The following is a 26,569-nucleotide window of genomic DNA, read 5'->3' as shown; positions in this document are numbered from 1 at the left end:
CAACCCTAAGCTTCTGTATGAGATTGTTATCATTATTTAAAGGGTTCAGGGGTTGTTTAATGTATTATGAATTTTCCTTGTGAAGTGGTTTCCATTTAGTTTTAACTCTAATCTTATGAGTTTAAAAGATCCCATAATCCCAATTAATTCCCAGAGAAGGTCGCGATCCATTAACATATAAATAAGGGCCCGAACCTCTGTTCGTCCCGTCAAACTTTCCCAAATCTCATGATGAGTGTGGCATAACTGCCCGTTATCCTCACTCTGACGTACAACAGATATATGTGTATTTGCATAATCAAAGTAACACATTCCAACAGTCATGACACATATATCAACACATGGTAGAATAGGCATTTAGCACATAGCATGTGAATCAATATCAACACATCCTAGATTAACCATTTAGCACATAGCATGTGAATCAATCTCAAACAATTCAAGCAATAAATGATTATCGATTGTCAGTCGTAACCTCAGAAAACATTTTTCCCAGTCAAACACAAACAAGTGCATAAACAGTAAATCAAGTCGAAATCGTCGACACCTAAAGCATTAGCTAGTATTCAGTGAGTAGCCCTCACCTGTAGGTTCTCCAGCTTGCTCCTCAAACTTTCCTTCACAATCTTCCTCTCTGACTCCACAAAGCTCCTCAAACGAACCTTAGAGCAATTTCACAGAAATCAATCACAATGAGTCAGAAACTCAGCAAACAATAAGTACTAGGGTTACACAAAGCATTATAAACTCCGAAGTACGACAATCTAACGCGTTAAGACAAGTTTTCGAAAAACGAAATTTTCCTCCCCCTAAAGAGGAGCTCTCGGCCACACATCACAATTGTGTGCGTCGATTTTTCTTCGATCAAACTTGGTTCCTAGGTTATCATTAGTCGTAACTAAGGCGAATCTAAGCTCAGAAAAATTTTCGGATCGAAAACTGTCGCAGGGGTATTTTGGTCAATATTTTCAGCTCAGGATTTCAAAATTGGAATTTTGAAAAAAAAATTGGATGGGGACGTTACCAACGACGTTTATGACAACTAATCCTACTAGCGCTAAGCTAAGTCGAGAGTTTTCAGCTTAAAGGATGAGACTTTGGCTCAAAATGGGTTTTTCCAGCAGAAATGAATTCCGGCGGCATTTCGGCGACATTCGGCAAAATGTAATCCGCGAAACATGCTCTTGGGCACGCATGGAATAAGCTTAGACAGAGAAATCGAGTTATTTGGACAGTTTTAAAAAAAGCTCAAAACTTTGAGCACAGAAAGACATAGAGAAAGACGACAGAATTGACGATCAGAAGTGAGAGATAGTATCTATACCTCGAAGTCTTCGAATAGCAACGAACGGTGCAGCAATCGGGCAAGAAACGGCGAAAATCACTTCCTCCTCCTTCTCCTCCAATACTCGCGGGTTTGGGGTTTGAAATGGGTGAAGTTTTGCAAAATTTTTCATTTTCTTGCTATTTATAGGTTTTGGAAAATGCGGAAAAATGAAAATTTCGCGATTCCGATTTTTCCTGCGCATTCCTCCGTGAATTCTAAGATAGGTTCTGGAGACAGAATTCCAGAACTCAAAGCAGGTTTCTTGGAATTAAAGCAAACGATCCAAAGTCGGTGTAAATCGATTTTACCCGAAAAACTACTTTTTGCAGTTGATGTCGGATGAGAAAACTTCGTTCTGAAGAAAGATTAGAAATATCGAGAGAAATAGGCGTACGCTTGTGGAATCTTCGTTTGAAGCTCCGAATAGAAAAAGTCTTCATCGTCCGTTGATTTTAGGTTTCTTGAACTATCAGTGATTTAGTTTCGGCAAACTTCCGAGTATTGGAATTTGACCTTCGTACATTCCAAGGTTTCGTATCGAAACGCTTGTTATAGAAATGAATAAGAGAAATTCTTATATTCCTCTTGAAGATTTTTGAAATTTATTCCTATAGTGTTCCAAGGGTTAAATTAATCTTTTCCTAAGGTTCTTGTCCTATGCGTAAACGAATAATACTTGCGTCATAAGTTTCGTCGATTCGAATCTTGTCCTTAACCTTCTCGTGAAATATCTTCTCCATACATTTATTCCATTAAATAAACGTTTATCCAGTTTTCTTACTTCACGTTACATCGAACTTATTCGTGAATAAGAAATTTCACTAATTTATTCTAAGCTTAAAAACTTGGGTCTCACAATGGAGGTCTGTTGGTGGTTGTTTGTTATTTTTTAAGGTGAATTCTGGTGTGTGTTGATATTGTGGTGGATGAATATTTAGGTGAAATTCTAAGTGGTGCTTAGAAACCCATGTACTTCTTCAATTTGGAACAAATCTAATATAGAGATATTAACAACTACTGGCAGCATAAACCAATTAAGGATAGTACAACATAATCCAATCTAGAGATCAACAACTACTGGAGATATTTTGCTGATTTTACTGAACTATCAATGGCAGACCTGGAAAATGTCTTCTTTATGGAGTATATATTAGAGAGCCTATAAAGCAAACACATACTGTTAAGCTAGCATGTTTTGGGTTGGATTTGACTAATTGATTTTACTGAACTATCAATGGCAGACCTGGAAAATGTCTTCTTTAGGGAGTATATATTAGAGAGCCTATAAAGAAAACACATATTGTTAAGCTAACATGTTTTGGGTTGGATTTGACTAATGCTTTGCTTTAGTCGTAGGTGTTATTAAGTTATTTTTCCTTGTCTGCTATTGTATTGGGTTTATGCACTCCTAGTGCTTCTCTTTAATATATCTTCTTTCCCTTTCAAAAAAAAAACCCCACATTTTGTACAAACCTTGACATTTTATCTTCTGTGATATGTGTTATGTTGTCTGATTTTGTGTAATTGTTATGTCAACTTTATGTGCTCCAAACCTGATTTTGTGTATTTTCATTGAAATTAGATGTTTGACTCTGACTTGTCCGAGAATGAAAAACATTTTAAAAATGTTTATGAAGGAGTCCCTAAGAAAATTGATGGTGATGGCGATGATGACGACGGTAAATCGGCTGAGGATGTTTCTGATACAGACTCAGATTCTGCCAATGAAAAATACAAGGCGATTCCTGACCTAACAGCTGATCAAATACGAGGCCTAAAGTTTTGTTCTTCGTTGGATGCTCTCAAATTTTACTCCAGCTATACCAAATCTTATGGGTTCGTGGTGAGGAAATATGAAGTCCGGAGAGATGAACGAAAGAATGTTGTAATGAGACAGTATGTATGCAATAAAGCGGGGTTAAGGGAATCAAAATACTTCACTATGGTTAGGAAAAGGTCTCATAGACCCCTTACTCGCACTAAATGTCAGGCTAGGCTTCGGATACGCTTGGATTACAGGACTTCAGAATGGAAGGTGGTGTCGTTTGTGGAGAAGCATAACCATGAAGTCACCCCGTCGAAATATATGCATGTCATACCGGCTTACAGAATATTGAGTGAAAGTGACAAAGCTTAGGTGGATAGCCTTCATTCGTTTGGCGTAAGAACATGTCATATTGTGGGTTTCATGACAACGCAAAAAGGTGGATATTCTAGACTTGGGTTTTTGAAGGAGGATTTGTACAATTATATTAACAGGCAGAAACATTACGAGTTACGAGGTGGGGATGCACGAGCTGCTATCAGTTATTTGAGAGGAAAGACAGACAATGATGACATGTTTTATACAAAATACACGACTACGGAGGATAATAAACTAAAAAATGTTTTTTTGGGCAGATGGTTGGAGTATAGATGTTTCCTACACGTTTTCTTCTTAGAAAATAAAGCTTTCATACAAATCAATCATTCTTGTGGCATAAGGTATAACTGAAAAACTGTTTTCATGCGACAGTGAAGCTTCTTTAAAAGTTCATAGTTTGGAGTACTAAAGTTGACAAAGAATTAGATTTCAAGTCTCGTTTTATTGCAATCAAAACTTGTTACATCATCGTTCAACTACTGAAGTTCAATAGTACATATTCAGTAAGAGTACATAATTGATAATTCATATTCAACCTATTCTACAAAATAATCTTCACGCATTAGCTTTGCACTTTCAATCTTGAAACTTCAATCAAGATGGAAAACTTCAATCAAGATGTTTATAACATAACCACCCCTTCCAGGAGAAGTCTCTTTAATCTGATGGCATCATATGACTCGTAAAAGTGAATATCTTTTGCATGAGTTGAGGTAGAAGATGACAATCTGAAATGCTTTTGTGTTGATCCCATCCCCTACCGCATCACATATAGTGATACTCACACTGTGATTTCAGAAAGGACAATTGCTGCAATATGGAATACAAATAAAGAGTTCAGAATCATCAATAAAAGAAAAGACAATTGCTGCAACATGGAATCCCATTAACAGAAAGAGCAAAACTAAAAGAAATGAGAAGAAAAAAGTACAACAAGACCCATCAAAATAATAGAGCAGATACCACACTCCCTTCAACCAAACTACACACCTCGATAGATCAGAAAATTCAGAACACTCAATGTGGATTTACTACTTTGGTGTGCACAAATGTTCCATAGATAAAGTATATTTGTTGATACCTGCAATTTATGCCATTTGATGATGTCTGATTTCTTTTTCGGCACCCCATGTTTCCTATTAGCAAGATAAATCTTCACAGTCATACAATTGACACCAATAAACACTGATCATAATATTCAATAAATGCATTAAAGTAACATCTAGTATGAGCTTTATGAAAGTTCATTTTCTTTTTGCAAAACATACACAATTATGTAATTCTGAATCCTGCCTGAAAATCATATGTGCAACAGTACACACCACCAAGAATATGACAAGAAAAAAGGATCTAACTTGTAGATTATTAAAATTATGAATTGATATCAACCCAAGGCCCGCAGGGCTATCAGGCGGACCAAACATCCTTAAGGTTTCAGGTCATAATCTGATATTTATGTTAATTAGATTGTTATATTATTTGCTTCTGTTCTGTCAATGAAAAAAAAAGAACACATTGATCCAGCATTGCAAACTAATCAAGACCCAAAACTAAATAGTAAATGCAACTACTATAGTAAAGAGTAACATATACCTCAAAAGATGAATATCTTACATTTGATTTGATAGCTTCGTCCTGTTTTCTCTGTCAAGGGAGAAAAATGCATTAAAATGAAATTAGTGGTGGTTGGTAAAACAATCCTCTAATGCATATTAGTTTAGAACTTCCAAGTGCCAATCAAAAAATTCATTTGTTAGTTGTTACAAACAAAAATAATGTAAACCTCAAATGCTCAAGAAAATTCTCAGTATACTGAAATATTTATAGTCCTGCAGATCAACAAAAATTTCACAAGAATCCTATAGTCCACACTCCACAGTATAAAAGGCCGCACACTTGGATAGCTTTCCTTCTACAGAAAAAAATAAATGCAAACAAGACAGTTAAAAGAAAAATTACAATACCATAAAGGGGGAAAGTAATTTAGATCATGGTGATCGTACTACAAAAAAAGCCTCAAACATATATATTAGATAGAGTTCTAACAGTACTTTGGCTAATAGTGAGCAACAACTTGACGACAACATTAAGCACCATAGAGACAAGTTCTATGTTTACCTCAGCTACAGTTCCTTGGATTGCATAGACCAAGACATGAGCTTTGCTTAATCTAAAATAACAGAATCACAAACAAAAGCAAAAGATAATATGAAAATACCAACTAGAGTTGTTCAGAACACTATAATTAGACATGTGATTTTCTATGAGAATATATTCCCTTTCTCTGATAATGCATATATATCCCACATTCTCATACTTCATCTTCTGTAGACATAGCTAAGTAAAATTCAAGTTACAGGAGTCGCATCTTTCTCCACACTTAACTTAACAGTACAAGAAAAGGTTCAAAATATCACATTAGGGAAAGGAACAAGTAACAATCAAAACTGAAAACCCAATACCCACTCAGTTTTCCAGTTTTCCCCTAACCAAGTCCTAATTCTTAAAGATTTAGCAGCTTAAATAAATGTCTCAAATGATAATGAGTTGTACATCCAACCAATTGGTGTTATTCTTGATCTATGCAAAAATAAAAAATTGCTTTAAGATCTTACTCCATTTAACATCTACTACTACTATACTTGAGATTTGGGATTCTACAAGGAGAATACAGAAGACGAAAAAGAAAGATACTCACAATTGAAGGTCTGCCCATACGACTGAAAAATCATTGACAGGGTATTTCAAGAAAAAATAAGTCTGCTTCTTCTAACTCCTGCAGTCTCTTCATCTCCAAATACACACTTACGGCTTGCAGCGGAGGTGCTTGCGACAGTGGAGGAGGTGATTTTAGTCAAATCAAAAGGAGCTTGTGGCGAAGGTGCAATAAAAGAGGCTTGCGGCGACGAGGGAGAGGGCTTGCAGCGGATGATGTGTTTGGGGCGGAGGTGGACTTGCGGTTCAAAGGAAGGAATCTAGAACGAGGGAGGAGGCCCGTGCTCAAAACGAAGCTGGAACACGGTGGTGCAAAGGAAGGAATCGCGGCGGTCGAGCCACCACCGGCGAGGCTGCCGCTGAAGAGAGCAAGAGGATGAATTTTTTTTTTCCGATGGTTCACTAGAAGATGAATTAGGGTTCATGAATTCTTCTAAAATCTGATTTTAAGTTTTCTTTTTTTGTTACAGAGGAAATAGAATCCTATTTTAAATTTAATTCGTTTTTTTAATTACAAAAATAATTAAAATATACAAAAACTTGAGGCTAAAATGCAAAATTTAAAAAGTTTAAGGACTAAAATTTAGGATATAAAATTGACTGGTCAAAGAGATGACATGGCATCATATCATCAACCTATTGGTCATTATATGGGGGGCATGACTGCTGTTTAAAACACAAACAACATTTTTAAGTTTGTCATTTTTTTAATCAAATTGAGTTCTTATTGTCTATGTGTCATTAATTTTAACCAGTAATCTGTCTACGTTGCGAATCTAGTATGTTGAGGTGGCCACATAGATTTTTTTCTGCATCAGTATTTTAAGTCCCTTTAAATTTTTTAAATCACACATCAGTAATATCTACAAGACACATAGGAGATGAATACTTTTATATTTAGCTTAGTACTTTTACAGAAACAGTGAGAATTAATGACATTTTGACATGCTGCAAAAACAGGAACCGCCACAACTCTGGTGAGGCTGGTTTTATTACACATAATTGATTTGGAAATACAAGACGACATGTTACTGTAAATAAAATATAACATATATAAATTGATATAACTACTATAAGTAATTAATTAATGCTAACATCTCCAATTTAGCCAGCAACAGAGAAGTCCTGGTCATCGAGTGGAATAGCTTTAGCAATAATTAATTTTGTTTTCATGGTGGTCATGATCTTGCTTATGGATATGTTCCAGAACCGCCGCCGTGACCAGGAGGATAACCACCTCCACCAGGATATTTAGTACCATAAGCCGGTGGTAGTGGTTCTTGGAAAAGTTTTCGCCCTGCAATGTACGTATACAAAAAATGAATATATACATATAAAAGAAAGAAGGATAAAAGAAAATTAAAATGGACAGATCAATCTTATCATCAATCTGAATACTATATATTCCAAGTTGGGGCATTAATTAAACTAAACTGTGAATTAGTAATATATATGGATATGGTTGGTTGGATATATATGGATTGAGTATATATATATATATATATATATATATATATATATATATATATATATATATATATATATATATATATATACCCACTCTTTTTTTAAAAGGAGTGCATTAGCAACGCACACCTTTTTCTTTGGACAAAAACTCTATCTTTCACTTTTTAAATTAAGTCATTCATAAGGATACTTCAGTAATTTTGCAATCTACACACTCTCCAATTCAGATTTTGTCCAGAAGCTTCATCACTCTCTCTCTCTCACTCAACCTTTTGTGATATGCACTCTTTCTCTCTCTTAGCCTCTAATTCCTTCCATTGCAGCACCACAACCTCCATCAAGTCTTCATCTCTATCAATCCCTCTCCTCTAAAAGTTAAATGCGACCATAATGAGACTGGTATTTTACTTTCTAAAATCTGTACTTAGTGTCTGTTAGAATAGGCCCAATCTGTTTCTCTTGAAAGGTTAAAGATATTAAATTTTCATCATCTTCAAATGTAGAAGCACAATCTTTAGGTTGCTCTAAGGTCCAATCGTTATCTTCAGGCTATGTTTGGATTGATGGTACTCAATGGAGCGGAACGGAATGGAGTGGAATGGAGCGGAACGAAAATCACTTTCCATCGTTTGGATATTTTATGATGGAATGGAACAAACATACCACTCTATTGTTTGGATATCGAACGGAATGGAGTGGGTTGTAATTTTGTTCATTCCTATACTACCCTTATCATAAAAAAGCCTTCTGGTGCCTTGTTGGGTAACAATTCCTTTTTTACAAATAACACAGTAAGAGACACAATGCAATTTCAAATTTCAAATACTCCTACTAAATGTACAGAATTGCAAAGCGCTGATCTATTACCCAATTTTCTACCCATCCCTTTTGTTTTTGTTTTTAAGTAAAAAAGTGAAATTGTTGAAGATGAGTTTGGCACTGTTAGAAACAATTGGCAGCAACGTGGGGCGCAGGTTGGCAATAAGGTGAGCGGTTACTTCATCCCTAATGGTTTCAGTGAGGGTAAATCAATAATTTTATAATTTTAATGCTTCAGCACTTTTTTGCTCCATCCCATTCCTCCCAAATTTGGGGGGAGCAAAAGTGAGGGGAAATAGTGGTATCTGATGGAATGGGTACCACTGGATTCCATTTCTTTCCATCCATTTTTAAATAATCCAAACAATGGATCTCTTCCTCCCTCCCCTCCCTTCCGCTCCATTCCCTCCCCTCCATCAATCCAAACGAAGCCTCAGATGTCATTCTCGTTTTACCTTCAATCTGATTTTTTTTAATATTAAAAAAGGAAAGAAGCAAACCCATACAACTTAGGAAATTAGAAATTAGATGTCATACCCATTAATTGGAAGTAAACCCATAAAAAAGAACGAAGCAAACCCATACCCAATATCAGAAATCAGATTTCAATGTGTTTCTATATAAATTAGAAGCAAGGATGAAGCTCTTGATGATGAAGCAAAATGCTTGGCTGCGAAATTACATAGAGTTAGAGAGTGATGAAGCTTCCTGTAGTTTCAGTAGTAAATACCCATACCCAATATCAAATGTCCAAATTTTTCAAACGGGTAAAAGAGAGAAAGAGTGCAGTTGTGTGAGAGAGAGAAAGTGATGAAGCTTCTGCACAAATTCTGAATTGGAGAGAGAGTATAGATTGCAAAATTACTTAAGTATCCTTATGAAGTGACTTAATTTAAAAAGTGAAAGATGGGGTTTTTGTCCAAAGAAAAAGGTGTGCGTTGCCAATGCACTCCTTATAAAAAAAGAGTGGGTGTGCATTAGCATTCCCCATATATATATATATTGTGAAATTAAACAGCGCATTATATATACCATGTTTGATATTGGGTTGGGCAGCACTACTCAGCTGAGCAGACATGAGTGATAAAAGTAGAATGGCTAAAAGAGCAGCAAATGACATCAATTTGGAGGCATTGAGAAGGGCCATTTCTATATTAATAAGGATGTGAGAGTTGTATATGATATGATATCACTTGAACTGATTAATAGGTATTTATAGAGGTGAAGATCGACCATGGAGTGGAGAAGCGTGATCATCCCGTTGCTGACTAAATCTTCCCCATATATACCCAATTGCTTGATGAAATTTGATGCTTGACTAATTCTTCCTAGCTATGGTCATATTTGATGCATATCATTATCACAGTGGATAGTGATGGAGCAGGGTCGATCCGTGACTAAAGTAAGCAAGGGTCACGAAATCAAAATCAAATCAAACACTGCCGTGAACTATTCAAAGCAAAGCAACATATATAGACTGCGATTGCCACTTTTTGTCAAGTTTGATCTTACATGTTGTATGAGCTGTATCTTGTCACAGTTTTTAAGTTGAAAATGTCAATACAACATTTTAACAATTTGTTTTGTCATGAAGATGAAAAACCAATTAAGTTTAAAGTGAGTTTTAAATGCTTATTCGAAGCAACTTAAATTCGAAAAATGCTCTTATATAAAGACCAACATTCATCGATAATTAGTGTCGTGATGCAAATGTGGCCGGTGACATTCTAGTCGGACTTATTAAATCGGCGCTATAAGGGCATTGAGCGGACGCTAATTTGGCAAATGAATTAATAATTAGCCTAAAATACTAATGGTTTTTGAGCTAACGCAAAATTTAAGGTTTTTTTTAGATAAGCCAAATAATTTTATTCAACTAGCACAAGAGGTGCTTAACCTGAATACAAAAGAGAAGAAAAGAAAAAACACAATTTAAGTGAAACACGATTTAATTTCAATGCCTAGTGTTGGCTTTACAACGGTTTAACCAACATTATATATAGCACACATTAGCGTCGGTGTTTGGGCTGACTCTAATTTTTATTTTAACCGACACTATTGAGCACACATCTTGTAGTGTATAAATATTAGTTTGTAATTCGAATAGAGTTAAAATTTTAATATACTCAATCTGTTAACTTGTCTCACATCCATATATATATATGCTTACTAGTATGTATACCCGTGCCGATGCACGGGGACATATTTCCAACTATATAATAATTTTCTTTTAATATATAGATTATTTATTTTGTATGAATAAATAAAAAATTGAAATACAATTTATTGTGTTTTTAATTTGTTTATGATATAATAATATAATAATTATGGAGAAGCTTTCATATAATTTAGGAATTTCTCTCTCCCTCTCCCTCTCCTCCCCCTCCCCCTCCCATTCTCTCTCTCTCCCCCATCTCTCTTACTCAACCCATAAAATTATAATAAAATTTGTTTTTTTGTTAATTTTAATTAGAAATATACGTTCTTCCCCGTCGGATCCTATTTTCAAAATCAAATTGTAATGCTACTATATATATATATATATACTCCTAAAAATATTTGAAAAGTATAGACAAAGTATAAAAATTATATTAAAAGATTTTATATTAGTCAACTTGAAGGTATTTTCATGCAAAATGTTTTTCATCGTATCGACTTTTTACTATGTAACCTAAACACCAATAAATATAGAATATATATTTTCAATCCCCGTGTGACTATATTTATATATATTTACTTCTTAAAATTTAATTTTGATTATTTTTAACTTAGAAATATTATAATGTAAATGTCCTTCCGTGTGAGACCATCATTTTCAGAATCAAATTGCAACGCTTCTGTTTATGTACTCTTAAAATTATTTAAAAAGTCTGAAAAAAGAACTAAAATGATAACAAAACAATATTTCATGAAAAATGTTCCTCCCCGTATGAGCTTTTTAATATGTAACTTAAACATAAAAAATTAAACTGTATATCTTCATTTATTCTAATTCTCGTCAAAATATCATATATATATATATATATATATACCTTTAAAATTAATTATGAAAAAAATTCTAAAATTACATTTTTTTTATTTTTTACTTGAAAATAGTTTAATATAAATGTTCTTCCCCGTGAGATCTATATTATCACAATCAAATTAAAACGGTTTTGTATATCTACTCTTAAAATTATTTAAAAGTATGGAAAAAGTACTAAAATTTTATTATAACATTTTCTATCAGTTTCAATTTAAAGTATTTTCATGCAAAAAGTTTCTAATGTAGAAGTTTTTTACTATATAATTAATAAGTATAGACTAAATATGTTTATTCTTGTTTAATTCCCCCTATATTCACAATTAAATTATAGTGTTTATATATATCTACTCCTAAATTAATTAAAAAGTTTGGGAAATTACAAAATTAAATTAAACCATATCTTCTATTAATTCCAACTTTAAAGTATTTTCATGTAAAAATTTCCTACCCGTATGAGCTATTTAATAAGTAATTTAATTTCTATGCATCGACGGTGTAAATAAGTTTTACATCATCATTCAATCACATCCCTCCATTTTGTTATCTCACAATTAATTTTAAATATAATAATATCTAAAATAGAAAATGGAAGGTTGTGATTGAATGAGGGTGTACACCGCCAGTGCATATAAATTAATCTTATAAATAAAAGGTATATATGTTCATTTATTTTAATTCCCGTCAAAATTTCATATTTTTATATACATTTAACTTTAAACTTATGAAAAAAATCTAAAATTATATCAAAGTGTATTGTTTGTTATTTTCAAATTGAAAATATTCTAATATAAATGTTCTTCCGCGTGGAATATCTATTTTCACAATCAAATTAAAATGGTTATGTATATATACTTTTAAAATTAATTAAAACTCTGGAAATATTACTAAAATTATATTCAAATATTGTCTATAAGTTTCAACTTGAAAGTATTTTCATGCAAAATGTTCATCATGTAGGAGCTTTTTACTATATAATTAATAAATATAGAGTACATATGTTTATTTTTCTCTAATTCCTCGTGAGAGTCCTATAATCACAATCAAATTATAATGCTTATGTATATCTAATCTTAAATTATTTAAAAAATGTATGAAAAATTACGAAAATTATATTAAAACATTTTATATTATTTTTAACTTGATAGTATTTTCATGCAAAATAATCTTATCATGCAAATTGCTCCTCATGAAGGAGTTTTTTACTACATAATTAATAAATATATACTAAATATGTTTATTCTTCTCTAATTTCATGTGGGAGCTCTATATTCACAATCAAATTATAAAGCTTTTGTAAATCTACTGTTAAAATATTTAAAAAGTTTGGGAAAAGTACTAAAAATTAAATTAAAACATATTTTCTATTAATTTCAACTTGAAACTATTTTCATGTAAAATGTCCATCCCTTTATGAGCTTTAAGTAGGTTACCCAAATAAATATAGACCGTATTATTTGTTAATTTATTCCACTCTCCCGTGTGACAAAATTTTAATATCAAAATTTCATATTTTTATATATATTTACTTATTAAAAAAAATCTACAATATTGATAATAATTTTTTTTTTGTTAATTTAACACATAAATATTTTAGTGTTAATGCTCTTCTCTGTGGGATCCCTAATTTGACAATCGAATAGAGTAGACAACAAATAAAATCAATGTAGACAACAAATAAAACCAAATTTACATTAAAAATAAAGTCATAAAACTTAACAATAAGCCATCACAACAAATCATAACTGCCCAACTCACCTAAATTTTGAAAACTAATTAAAATAAAGCGAACACAGCCACTGCCAAATAGAGGAGGTTAGGAGAAATATATGATGAATATGATCAAGAAAGGTTGGAACCCCAAATGCTGCAGTCATATTCTTCAACGACACTTTGTGATGCTGCTTCAATTCAGACTCTTTCCCCCCCGGGTCTTTCTCCCTTAGCAGGTTCCACCAAAACAACTACAAAAGAGTTTAATGATCTCTTTCTTCATTCAGAAGAAGGTTCTCTTAAATTTGTGGATTAAGACTCATCATCTCCTGCCAAATATGTCAAAGAAAATCTTATAATTCACATAAAAAATATTCGTGGATAGCCTTCTTTTAAACGCAGAGAATTGAAATATTTCATCATGTATTCCTGTGTCATAGATAAACATAAACACAACGAAGAGGGCAAAGTTCAGTAGATAATGTACCAAATCATAACTGACCAAGTCACCTAAATTTTGAAAACTAATTAAAATAAAACGAACACAGCGACTGCCAAATAGAAACGAATCAAGTTATATATGAGTTATAATTTTTCATAGAATCTTCCCAACAAAGCTGAATCATTAGCACCAAAGAAAACAGTGGTCGAATAGGAGTGTCCTGAAAATAGGAGAGATGGCACAATTCTATGTTTTAGTTATGTCCACATAACTAAAACATAGAATTGTGCCATCTCTCCACAAAAAAAAACAGCTCTCGAAAAAAATGGTGCAATTGTGCCATGTAGGTTCCAATAAATCACTTACAAAAACATATGGGAGCAAGAAAAAAGCAACTCAAATGTGTATGGCAGTACCTTTACAATTAGATGCTTCACCTACCTCACTAAAATGTTTTGTAAATGCACACCTTCACCTTAAAAACAGGAGCAAGTTAAACAAAAATTAACTAAATCTCAATCTATGTCATGAACAAAATCACTTTAATCCCTCAAGAGACATCCAGAGGAAATTTTTCCATGGGGCTCTTCAATAGCTACCCAACCTTCACTAAGTTTAGATTAGAGTATTTTTAGAAATAAACATATATACAAATCAGAAAAGTAAAAGATGTACATAAAGAAAATAAAATACCAACACAAATCTACAAAATAGTAAAAGAAAGATTTGATGGGTGGTGTTATCATTAGAGTAAAACTGGTTCATGAAAGACTCACACATTAGAGTATAACTGGTGCATGAAAGTCCTGCATGTGGCTCAGATTGCTCAATAGTGCAGTGATCGTTTGGCTCATATTCTCCTCTTTCCATTTTTTTTTTGATAACTCCTCTTTCCATTTTCAATGTAGAGATCTAAGTCATAAAGAATTTTTGGTGTTACACTGATTCATAAATTTGTAAACCTGAAACAGACAATTCCATTTGTTTGAGGTTTGTATAAATTGAAAAACATCCAAATCAAATGCGGACATAGTAGTGATTAAAAACAACTCATAGCTCATAAACCACCACCAAACATTTCCATCATGTCCTTAGTACATACTATCTGCTTCATCAAGCTCTTCAATCCACCATGCCCAATTTAAACTTGAAGTGGAGCAGGTTCCCTTCATTTCAACTCATATTCTGTCATGCAAACTAAACCAATGTCAGCTATGGCTGCAACCCACAAAAAAATACATAAGATCAATCCATAAAATAGATCTTAGCCATCTATTCTGTGATAGTAAATGAGAAATCCTATTATTTTGTCACACATCCAACACATGTTACATAAGATGCTGCTCCATTTGTTAAAGAGTAATTCATAACCAATACAAAACGCCTGATCAATTAAAAATTAAAAATTAAAAATATTAAATAGATATAAAGCTAATGCTAAGCGTTTACAATTAAAAAATCATGGCCCTTAAACACACTTAATTCTCCTTAATGCATAACAACAAATAATCATTCATTTTTGAACCGCGTAACATTAATTTGCATACTCAAGTCATTTTACTTCTAATAGTAACTCCATTTTTATTAATCTGCCACTCCATTCTCTCTCTTTTTAGCACTAAAAGAGAAAACTAAATCTACAAAAAAATCAAGAACAATTCCAAACCCAGTGGAAAATTGTACATTAATAGAAAAGTAAGATGCAAATAATAAAGGGAAATAATTAAAAAGCTAAATTTATGCAAATTGAGTTAAATTTTCTTATTTGGCCACCGATTCTTCTGAGTATTTCATTTCAGATCCAGCAAGATTATCTCTCTCAGGAACATATCATATTCCATTGGAAAGAAGTGGAAATGTAAAGTTTAAAAAAAACTTGTCTTTTCTTTTTTACCACAAACACAATCTAGTGTTTTAATCAAATCCATTAGAATCAGCAGATCACTTTACCTACGATTCAACAACTCAAAATTCTTATAAACATTAGTTTTTAATTGTGCAGTTACTTTTCTTCAAGTAGATACATATCAGTGGTCCTACTTCCTCTGGAAGACAACATAAGATTATAAAAAGAGAGTATATACCTTGCTTTCAAGGTGTCTCGAATGTCTCCTTCATAAATCTGCCATGGAAAAGCCCTGAAATAAAGATCACTACAGAAATCAATAGAGAAAAATGCTACAAATGATCATTGTAAGACCCGAATAATTTAGCGATTAATTAACTAGTTATTTATCGATTTAAAGCCATGAGCGCTATTAAGTTTAAGTTGACAGGTCATTTATGCTTTGTGTGTTTGAATAAATGAGTGTATTATTAATATTACTATCACTCTCTTCCTAAATCTAAATAAATAAATAAAAAGAAAAAATATATATATAGTCACGTAAGTTACAAAGTTAATAAAAAAAAAAAAGTCACGTAAAGTGACTTAAAAAGAAAAAAAGAAAGAAAGAAGAAGAAGGATGCTGCAAAGAGTTCAATATATATATTTTTATATACTTATTAACACTTCTACACTTGATCACTTAAACTTGCTCAAAGTGATCTTAATTTATATCATAGAGTCCCTAATAATTTTTAAGATATTGATTCATCTTCCTAATATTTTTTCTATAGCTCTATGAGTTAAATCCTACTCTACCAAAATAATCTCATTCCATATATATTCACCTTCATTACTAGTTACTAGTATAAAATTTCAGTTTTCTTTCAATCTTTTCCCCTACGTGGCAGAGGACGATGGGCACAATGTGTCATTAAGCATGACACTTCAATTCTTAAGCTGAATCATTTTCCTTTTTAATGACAACACATGCCTATAGTCTACCACCATCTTACACGTCTAACTCTAGGCCATGAAACACACAGCTCACCCATTATGTTTGCCTTCATATGTATCCACATTTTCAGATTTCTTCACTATGAAGTTTAATTATTTTATTACCTTTCGAAGCCTATAAAAGGCAACGTCAGTTGTGAGGGTTTTCTTTTTATCAATTCACCATTAGTGCAAAACACACACAAAGCTATATCCTCACAATATTCACAAGCATTAGCTATTTATGTGAGCTAGTTTTTGGTAAAAAAAAAAAATTCTTGAGTCTTGGAGAGCGGAAGCTAGGATCTAGAAGCATAACATATACGAAAGCGATTAATTTTCTGAGATCTGAAAGATCACGAGGTTCGCAACTTCTATGCACAATTTTTACTCACGAAGGTAAGGGTAACTCAGTATATAAGTGTCCTTGAGTCTTGCCTGCTTTAATTTCACTGCATGTGTTTGAGATGAAGGTGTTTAATTTGATTGCGAAGTTGACTTGTTTTACTGTGATATATATTTGATTACACTTTCGTTTCTGAGGCTTCTGCTAAATGTTTTCTGGACTTCGATCATTGGTTATTGTTGAAATTGTGAATAACATGTGGTTATTCTGAGTTGTTATTGGTTTGGAAATTGTCGTTGACTGACTTGGCATATAGGGAAAGTGGCAATGAGGTGGGTGTGGTCTCACGTGATTGTCCCGTCTTTCGAGGCGTTATAAAGTGGCAATGACGTGGGTGTGGTCCCACGGGATTGTCCCATCTTTCGAGATGTTCTAAAGTGGCGATGAGGTGGGTGTGGTCCCACGCGATTGTCCCGTCCGTAGTGGCGCTAAGTGGCGATGAGGTGGGTGTGGTCCCGCGTGATTGTCCCGTCTTGTGAGACGTTATTGATCGATCCATTTTGGTAGCAGCATATAGTTGCATTATAGGGAACTAACATCTGACCCTATGTTGTTGGATTTTAGTTATTGGTTTATTGATATCTGATTTGATGTTATATTGTTGAGGTTATTATTATCTGAGCTAATTTATGTTAAGTTGTTGATATATGAGTTTAGTTATATTGCTGGTTTTGTTGATATCTGGATTAACTTAAGATGCTAGTTTATATACCATGCTAGGTAATTAAATTTGAATAGCATGATTTTCTCTTTTATATGTGGTAGTTGCATGGAGTTAACCCTTTCTATTTGCTACTTGTTATTTAGGCGCTTAACGCTATTAGGAGATGAAGAGCCTTCTGGCGATACTTAGCCATGCTGAGATGGAGGAGGGATAGTAACCGGCGGAGCAAGGATGGAAGAAGCTGTATAGTTTTCCTCTTATTAGTTTATGCTTGAGTCTTCTTTGTTATCTGAAAACTCTGTTACTAAAACCCTGTTTTCACCACTGTTTAAGTGTGCGTATTTATTTTGGAAACTTGCTTATGCTATTGTAAGACACTATTATTATATGTCGGGAACGAGTTGTTTAATTAAGACTATGTTATGTATTAAACTGTGTTTAGTTGTTTTGAAAAGAAAAAAAATTATCGTGTTTTCTTAGGATTACGAAATAGTCCCTAGACTTCGTTAGGTTACTTATGTGACTCCTCACTTGAGAAATTGGGGCGTTACAATTGTGGAATCAGAGCTGTGGTTTAGAAAACCAGAGCTTTTAGGTAGAGTGTCTGCTTAAGATGTTTGAACTCTGAGACCAATTGATGGGGTGTCAATCGAAGGAAGAGTGTGCTTGATTACTGTTTATATAGATTATTTTTGAAGGTTATTCGTAAGTGAATAACCTTATGCTAGTTATTGTTAATTATACATTTGATATAAGTATATACATAGTTAGTTATTATAGAACAACATGTATTAGGTAGAGAACGTTGTAGCTAACTTGACATGCTTACCCCTCTAGGGATTGGATGTGATCATATGGATGGATTGGCTGTCCCACCTAGGGGTGAACATGGGCCGGGTAAATCCAATGAACCCGCCCAACCCAATCCGATCCAGTAGAAAAAATGCGGGTTGGATCGGGCAATCGGGTTAGTCGGATGGATTTTACTACAACCCAACCAAGTTCGGATCGGATTTCGGATTCAGTTCAAATCCATCCAACCCAACCCAGAATCCATACATATAATAATAATTTTTATAATTTTACTCATACTTGGAGTGCTAGTGTCGGAGTGATGATTTTTTGAAACTTTGAGACTTAAGTATTTGTAGTTATTTGTCATATTTGAACTTAGAGTATTTGTTCGTAGTTATTTGTTACATGTTTATATATAGTTACTTGTCATGTTAGAGACATCTAAGTTCTAAGTGTCATGGCATGACATTTAGTGTTGTTTTTCACTTTTTAGATATTATTTTTATTAGATTGTTTCATGTCATTTGGTAATTAAGTTTTATGTTTTCATGATATTTGACTATATGTCATTTATGTGGTATTATTTCTATAACTTTTTGTGGCTTTTTCATGCTATTTAGTATTATAACATATTAAGTACTTTTTATAACTTTTTCTGAATTTATAATAATTTTTGCAAGTTTTTTTAATATTTTTGATATATTATTATTTTAACATAGTGACCCAATAAATCCATCAAACCCAATCCAAACTTCGTCGGGTTGGTTCGGATCGGGTCCGAAGAAGAAATTCATGAAATCCAATCCAACCCAACCCAGCCAATTTTGATCGGTTCGGATTTTATTTTGACCAAAATCCATCCAACCCAACCCATGTGCACCCCTTCCACCACCATGTTCTTCTTGATTGCGCCAATAAGGTAGTTATCTTTCTCGATGCTGGACTCGCCGAGTTTCTGGACTCGTACTTTTCGAAGCTCTCTTTGAGGAAAGGAGCTTTGAGTTCTCTTTTGTCTACAACCGTGATGGAAGCTAAGGAGAATGGAGTACAAGGAATAGCTGTTGTGCAAGAATTCGAGGATGTATTTCCCGAAGACGTACCTGGAATACCTCCAGTCAGAGATATGAAGTTCACAATCGATATGGTCCCAGGCACTGGACCTATATCAATCGCACCGTATAGTATGGCACCGGTTGAACTGACCGAGCTAAAGAGTCAACTCAAGGACTTAACCAAGAAAGGGTTCATACGACCTAGTGTTTCGCCTTGGGGTGCGCCAGTGCTGCTCGTGAAAAAGAAGGATGGACGATCGCGACTCTGCGTCGATTATTGACAGTTGAACAAGGTCACTATAAAGAATCGGTATCCCTTGCCAAGGATCGACGACTTAATGGATCAATTGAGAGGTGCTGCTGTTTTCTCGAAGATTGACTTGAGGTCGGGATATCATCAAGTAAGAGTCAAAGATGAGGACATTCAAAAGACCGCGTTCAGGAAACGCTATGGACACCACGAGTACTTGGTGATGCCTTTTGGAGTTACGAATGCACCTGATGTATTCATGGATTACATGAAAAGGATCTTCCATCCATTTTTGGATCGTTTTGTGGTGGTGTTCATCGACGACATTCTAATCTACTCGAAGGATCACAAGGAGCATAAGGAGCACTTACGATAGGTCCTTAAGGTTCTCCGTGAGAAGGCCTTATACATGAATGCAGCGAAATGTGAGTTTTGGTTGGAGGAAGTGAAGTTCCTAGGGCATGTTATCTCAAGGGAAGGTATTGTTGTGGATCCTACTAAGGTGGAAGCTGTCACTGCTTGGGAGCGTCTTAAAACTGTAATAGATATAAGGAGTTCCATCGGTTTGGCTGGCTATTACCGACGTTTTATCAAAGGCTTTGCTAAGATTGCGGGGCCATTGACGAAGCTAACTCGTAAGAACCAACCTTTTGCATGGACCAAGGAGTGCGAGGAAAGTTTCCAAGAAATGAAGAAGCATTTGACGACCGCGTCAGTTTTAACCTTACCACATGAAGAAGAACCTTATGAAGTGTAATGCGATGCGCGATATCAAGGTTTGGGTTGTGTGTTGATGCAACATCAGAAGGCTGTGGCGTATGCATCAAGACAACTGAAGACGCATGAGCAAAAGTACCCTACGCATGACCTAGAGTTGGTTGCTATAGTTTTTGCACTTAAGATCTGGAGGCACTATCTTTATGGGAGTACCTTCACTGTTTTTAGTGATCACAAGAGTCTGAAGTACCTGTTCGATCAGAAGGATCTGAATATGAGACAAAGGCGTTGGATGGAATTTATCAAGGACTATGATTTCACTCTGCTGTACCACCCAGGAAAAGCAAATGTTGTAGCAGACGCACTGAGTCGCCAGACAATTCATGTTTCATCGTTGATGATTAAGGAATTGGAACTTATCGAGACTTTTTGCGACCTCAGTTTGGGTATGCAAGTGACACCAGGAAGATTGAGCTTTGGGATGGTGACAATCACCAGTGATTTGCTGAACGAGATCAAGGTGAAGCAACTGTTAGATGAGGAGCTGATCGAGAAACGGAACTTGATCATTTTGGGCAAAGCGCCGGATTTCGAAGTAGGAACCGATGGCATTCTACGTTGCAAAGGACGTGTCTGCGTGCCATGTGACATGGAGTTAAGAAAGATGATTCTTGACGAAGGTCACAAGAGCAGATTGAGTATTCATCCGGGATCGACGAAGATGTACCAAGATCTGAAGTTGAATTTTTTGTGGTCAGGAATGAAGAAGAATGTGGCGGAGTTTGTGGCATGTCTGACATGTCAGAAGGCGAAGATAGAACACCAAAAGCCTGCGGGTATGTTACAGTCACTCGATGTGCCAGAGTGGAAGTGGGATAGTATCTCTATGGATTTTGTGGTAGCTTTACCAACTACAAGGAAGAGATTTGATTCCATATGGGTCATTGTGGACCGTTTGACGAAATCAGCGCATTTCATACCAGTGAAGACAACGTATAACGTGGAAGCACTTGCAAAGGTGTATGTTGCGGAGATTGTACGACTTCATGGAGTACCTTCGAGTATTGTTTCTGACAGAGACCCAAAGTTTACTTCGCGTTTCTGGAAGGCCTTGCACGATGCGCTTGGCACGAAGTTGAGGTTGAGCTCTGCCTATCACCCTCAGACGGATGGACAGACCGAGAGGACAATACAGTCATTGGAAGACTTGCTGCGAGCATGTGTCTTAGATAGTCAAGAGAGCTGGGATGAACTGTTACCGTTGATCGAGTTTACTTACAACAACAGTTTTCATGTCAGTATTGGAATGACACCTTATGAGGCTTTGTATGGGAGGAGATGTAGAACTCCTCTATGTTGGTTTCAAGATGGCGAACATCTTCTCGTTGGACCAGAATTAGTACAACAAACAACTGAGAAGGTGAAACAAATATAAGAGAAGATGAGGACGTCACAGAGTCGACAGAAGAGTTATGCTGACACACGACGGAGAGAGTTAGAGTTCGAAGCGGGAGATCATGTGTTTCTTCGCGTGACGCCAACTACCGGAGTGGGAAGAGCGATAAAGTCGAGGAAGCTGACACCGAAGTTCATTGGACTGTATCAGATTATCGAGCGAGTCGGTAAAGTAGCTTATCGTATTGCGTTGCCACCTTTTCTATCCAAGATTCATGACGTGCTACACGTGTCACAATTGAGGAAGTACATCCCTGATCCCTCTCATATTTTCAAGGAAGACGATATTCAACTTAGAGAAAAACTTGTCTTTTGAAGTGACGCCAATAAGGATTGAAGAACGTATCCAGAACTCTTCGTTGAGGCTTAAGTTTCGAGGACGAAACTTTCTTTTTGGGGGGTAGTAATGTAAGACCCAGATAATTTAGCGATTAATTAACTAGTTATTTATCGGTTTAAAGCGATGAGCGCTATTAAGTTTAAGTTGACAGGTCATTTATGTTTTGTGTGTTTGAATACATGAGTGTATTATTAATATTAGTATAATTCTCTTCCTAAATCTAAATAAATAAATAAAAAGAAAAAAATATATATATAGTCACGTAAGTTACAAAGTTAATAAAAAAAAAAAGAGTCACGTAAAGTGACTTAAAAAGAAAAAAAGAAAGAAAGAAGAAGAAGATGCTGCAAAGAGTTCAATATATATATTTTTATATACTTATTAACACTTCTACACTTGATCACTTAAACTTGCTCAAAGTGATCTTAATTTATATCATAGAGTCCCTAATAATTTTTAAGATATTGATTCATCTTCCTAATATTTTTTCTATAGCTCTATGAGTTAAATCCTACTCTACCAAAATAATCTCATTACATATATATTCACCTTCATTACTAGTTACTAGTATAAAATTTCAGTTTTCTTTCAATCTTTTCCCCTACGTGGCAGAGGACGATGGGCTCAATGTGTCATTAAGCATGACACTTCAATTCTTAAGCTGAATCATTTTCCTTTTTCATGACAACACATGCCTATAGTCTACCACCATCTTACACGTCTAACTCTAGGCCATGAAACACACAGCTCACCCATTATGTTTGCCTTCATATGTATCCACATTTTCAGATTTCTTCACTATGAAGTTTAATTATTTTATTACCTTTCGAAGCCTATAAAAGGCAACGTCAGTTGTGAGGGTTTTCTTTGGGTTTAAATACAACTTTGGTCCCCGACGTTTACCAATGCTACGATTTTGGTCCCCCACCTAATTTAATTACATGAATGGTCCCCGACGTTGTAGGCCGTGTGCAACGTTAGTCCTACCGTTTATTTCTTAATTGAGGAGGTTTACGTGGACGTTTAGTTGGAGAGAAAAATGAGATTTGAGGAGAGAGGGAAGCACATGAGTATCACGTGAACTCACATGAACCTTAAATGAACCCATTATACCCAAATCTGAAACCCTAGGGATCTAAATCGCGTTACCTTCTTGGTTCCAGGGAGGTCGGGGGTTTGGGTATAATGGGTTCAGATAAGGGTCACGTGATACTCACGTGCTTCCCTCTCTCCTCATACCTCATTTCTCTCTCCAACTGGGCGTCCATGTAAACCTCCTCCATTAAGAAATAAATGGTAGAACTAACGTTGCACACGACCTACAACGTCAGGGACCATCCACGTAATTAAATTAGGTGGGGGACCAAAATCGTGGCATTGGTAAACGTCGAGTACCAAAGTTGCAATTAAGCCTTTTCTTTTTATCAATTCACCATTAGTGCAAAACACACACAAAGCTATATCCTCACAATATTCACAAGCATTAGCTATTTATGTGAACTAGTTTTTGGTAAAAAAAAAATTCTTGAGTCTTGGAGAACGGAAGCTAGGATCTAGAAGCATAGCATATACGAAAGCGATTAATTTTCTGAGATCTGAAAGATCACGAGGTTCGCAACTTCTATGCACAATTTCTACTCACGAAGGTAAGGGTAACTCAGTATATAAGTGTCCTTGAGTCTTGCCTGCTTTAATTTCACTGCATGTGTTTGAGATGAAGGTGTTTAATTTGATTGCGAAGTTGACTTGTTTTACTGTGATATATATTTGATTACACTTTCGTTTCTGAGGCTTCTGCTAAATGTTTTCTGGGCTTGGCTTCGACCATTGGTTATTGTTGAAATTATGAATAACATGTGGTTATTCTGAGTTGTTATTGGTTTGGAAATTGTCGTTGACTGACTTGGCATATAGGGAAAGTGGCAATGAGGTGGGTGTGGTCCCACGTGATTGTCCCGTCTTTCGAGGCGTTATAAAGTGGCAATGAGGTGGGTGTGGTCCCAGGAGATTGTCCCATCTTTCGAGATGTTCTAAAGTGGCGATGAGGTGGGTGTGGTCCCACGCGATTATCCCGTCCGTAGTGGCGCTAAGTGGCGATGAAGTGGGTGTGGTCCCGCATGATTGTCCCGTCTTGTGAGACGTTATTGATCGATCCATTTTGGTAGCAGCATATAGTTGCATTATAGGGAACTAACACCTGACCATATGTTGTTGGATTTTAGTTATTGGTTTATTGATATCTGATTTGATGTTATATTGTTGAGGTTATTATTATCTGAGCTAATCTATGTTAAGTTGTTGATATATGAGTTTAGTTATATTGCTGGTTTTGTTGATATCTGGATTAACTTAAGTTGCTAGTTTATTTACCATGCTAGTTAATTAAATTTGAATAGCATGATTTTCTCCTTTATATGTGGTAGTTGCATGGAGTTAACCCTTTCTATTTGCTACTTGTTATTTGAGCGCTTAACGCTATTAGGAGATGAAGAGCCTTCTGGCGATACTTAGCCATGCTGAGATGGAGGAGGGATAGTAACCGGCGGAGCAAGGATGGAAGAAGCTGTATAGTTTTCCTCTTAGTAGTTTATGCTTGAGTCTTCTTTGTTATCTGAAAACTCTGTTACTAAAACCCTGTTTTCGCCACTGTTTAAGTGTGCGTATTTATTTTGGAAACTTGCTTATGCTATTGTAAGACACTATTATTATATGTCGGGAACGAGTTGTTTAATTAAGACTATGTTATGTATTAAACTGTGTTTAGTTGTTTTGAAAAGAAAAAAAAGTATCGTGTTTTCTTAGGATTACGAAATAGTCCCTAGACTTCGTTAGGTTACTAATGTGACTCCTCACTTGAGAAATTGAGGCATTACAATCATCATGATCAATTTATTTCTCCCTTGGTATCCAGCATTTAGCATATTATCAAGAGAAAGAACTGTGCCAAATTAAAATACAGTTATAAATTAGAAGGAAATAGACAAAACCAATCAACCCTACACCAGCAAATTTTTCAGCAAGTACTTCTTTCAATGAAATTTTTAATTTGCAAGCCCTAACTGGGCGAATCAATCCTCTTAATCTGAGACAGAACGAAAGCTCCAAAAATCAATCAGTTGAAAAGTAACTCAGGCTTCTTCATAGTTTGTAACAAAATCAACAAACTATGGGTTCTACATAGAGATAGAAAGATGAAAGGGAATCAAATGTAGAAAACTCTAGAAAAGAAAGGGGAGGAGAAGGAAGAGGGGATTACTTGCGAAGAGCCCAAATCATGAGATCGCCAACCTTGGAGAGTAAGTGCTCCAGTGCATTTGAAACGTCAGTCGGAGAGGAAGCCGAAGGGGGCGGTCGCGGTGCGAATCGCAGGTTGTGGCTCGGGTTGGGAGCAGAGGAAGTCGGAGAAGGATGACTCGAGCGCGGAGGAGATGAGACCTGTGAAGCAAAGCAACGGTGGATGAAACCATATTCCAATGGAAGTTCTTATATAGGGGAAAGGGGGGAGGAGAGGCGTGAGTAGGTTTTAAGAGAAAACTAGAAATTGCATTCAGATAGGGAAATACATTGAATGGGAAGTTACAACCATTGGGCAGATAAGCGGCGTATCGAGAGATGGAGTATGGGAATCGAGCAAGGATTAAATGCAACAGTTGAACTATAAAGATTAAGGGATTCAAAATTCGAAATTAAGGAAGATGAAGCAACAAATTGGAAAGAGAACATGGACGGTGCCACAAAGTAAGTAGTGGATAATTAATGTGAATCATTAGTCAAATTTTGGGTAAAAAATATTTCGAAAATAAAATAAATTGCTGGTGCTATTACATGGCTACCCTTATATAAAAAAACAATTAGCAAAGATGCCACTCTCAAGTTTCCAAAAGTGGTAATAAGATTTTCTTTTTGATTTTTTTTAATCATGGAAAAATTGCTGAAACCTCCTTCATTACTTGCCAAGTGTCAAAAGTTTCCTTCTTATAGGTTCTCTTTTATATTGTATTTAGATTTAGATGACAATGACTTTCAAGAGAAACGATCGAGTGTGTAATTGAACATGCAATTACATTTCAAGTCTGTTTTTGTTATTGTTAATTGATATTTTTATAATTTTCTTGCAATCTTCTTCTACTTTTTTCTTCTATTTTAATGTTCATTTTGGCATTTTTCTTCTTCAACTCATTTCCCACACGATTTGAGTTACTATTTATCATACTTGAACTTGTTTCTAAGTTGTTGAATTTAATTACTAGAACACAAAGCATAAGAAGATAAAATTCAAGCTCTGTTTGGAGTGATTGTAAGTTTTTGATTTTTGGTTTTAAAATGTGAATTTCAAAACAAAATTTCTTCGGTAAAATTGGTTTTCAATTTAGTTTTAGCCTCATTTAAAACACTTCTCAGCTAATTTTAAAAACTCAAGG

The 26,569-nt window shown here is 35.0% G+C and overlaps 1 protein-coding gene and 3 long non-coding RNA genes across 11 annotated transcripts; 1 reads left to right on the top strand and 3 right to left on the bottom strand.

Annotated features, from left to right (window-relative positions):
• Positions 1–2,909: 2,909 nt before the first annotated feature.
• On the top strand, positions 2,910–3,464 carry LOC130744753 (protein FAR1-RELATED SEQUENCE 11-like). Its single transcript, XM_057596913.1, has one exon. The coding sequence runs from the start codon at positions 2,910–2,912 to the stop codon at positions 3,462–3,464; it is 555 nt and encodes a 184-aa protein (XP_057452896.1).
• A 413-nt stretch (positions 3,465–3,877) lies between these two features.
• LOC130745969 (uncharacterized) lies at positions 3,878–6,663 on the bottom strand. Of its 8 annotated transcripts, none has more exons than XR_009021975.1 (5): positions 6,169–6,661; positions 5,589–5,640; positions 5,064–5,382; positions 4,552–4,606; positions 3,879–4,280 (listed from the first exon to the last, which is right to left on the bottom strand). It is a non-coding gene; the product is annotated as an uncharacterized LOC130745969 (long non-coding RNA). The 8 variants fall into 8 exon arrangements; XR_009021971.1 differs by having other exon boundaries at positions 3,880–4,280; positions 5,064–5,114; positions 5,254–5,382; positions 5,589–6,662; XR_009021969.1 differs by lacking the exon at positions 5,589–5,640 and having other exon boundaries at positions 3,881–4,280; positions 5,064–5,114; positions 5,254–5,382; positions 6,169–6,658.
• A 382-nt stretch (positions 6,664–7,045) lies between these two features.
• LOC130732009 (uncharacterized) lies at positions 7,046–9,744 on the bottom strand. The gene is made up of 2 exons (XR_009016914.1): positions 9,504–9,744; positions 7,046–7,482 (listed from the first exon to the last, which is right to left on the bottom strand). It is a non-coding gene; the product is annotated as an uncharacterized LOC130732009 (long non-coding RNA).
• A 3,439-nt stretch (positions 9,745–13,183) lies between these two features.
• On the bottom strand, positions 13,184–25,553 carry LOC130732008 (uncharacterized). The gene is made up of 4 exons (XR_009016913.1): positions 25,437–25,553; positions 15,733–15,786; positions 14,425–14,833; positions 13,184–13,535 (listed from the first exon to the last, which is right to left on the bottom strand). It is a non-coding gene; the product is annotated as an uncharacterized LOC130732008 (long non-coding RNA).
• Positions 25,554–26,569: the final 1,016 nt, after the last annotated feature.

This window comes from Lotus japonicus, chromosome 1, assembly GCF_012489685.1.
Source record: "Lotus japonicus ecotype B-129 chromosome 1, LjGifu_v1.2".
NCBI lineage: Eukaryota > Viridiplantae > Streptophyta > Magnoliopsida > Fabales > Fabaceae > Lotus > Lotus japonicus.
Note: the sequence above shows the minus strand (reverse complement) of the source record. Positions and strands in the feature narration are given on the sequence as shown.

Coding starts and splice junctions, on each gene's coding strand:
- LOC130744753 (XM_057596913.1), top strand. CDS start 2,910: ATGTTTGACTCTGACTTGTCCGAGAATGAAAAACATTTTAAAAATGTT.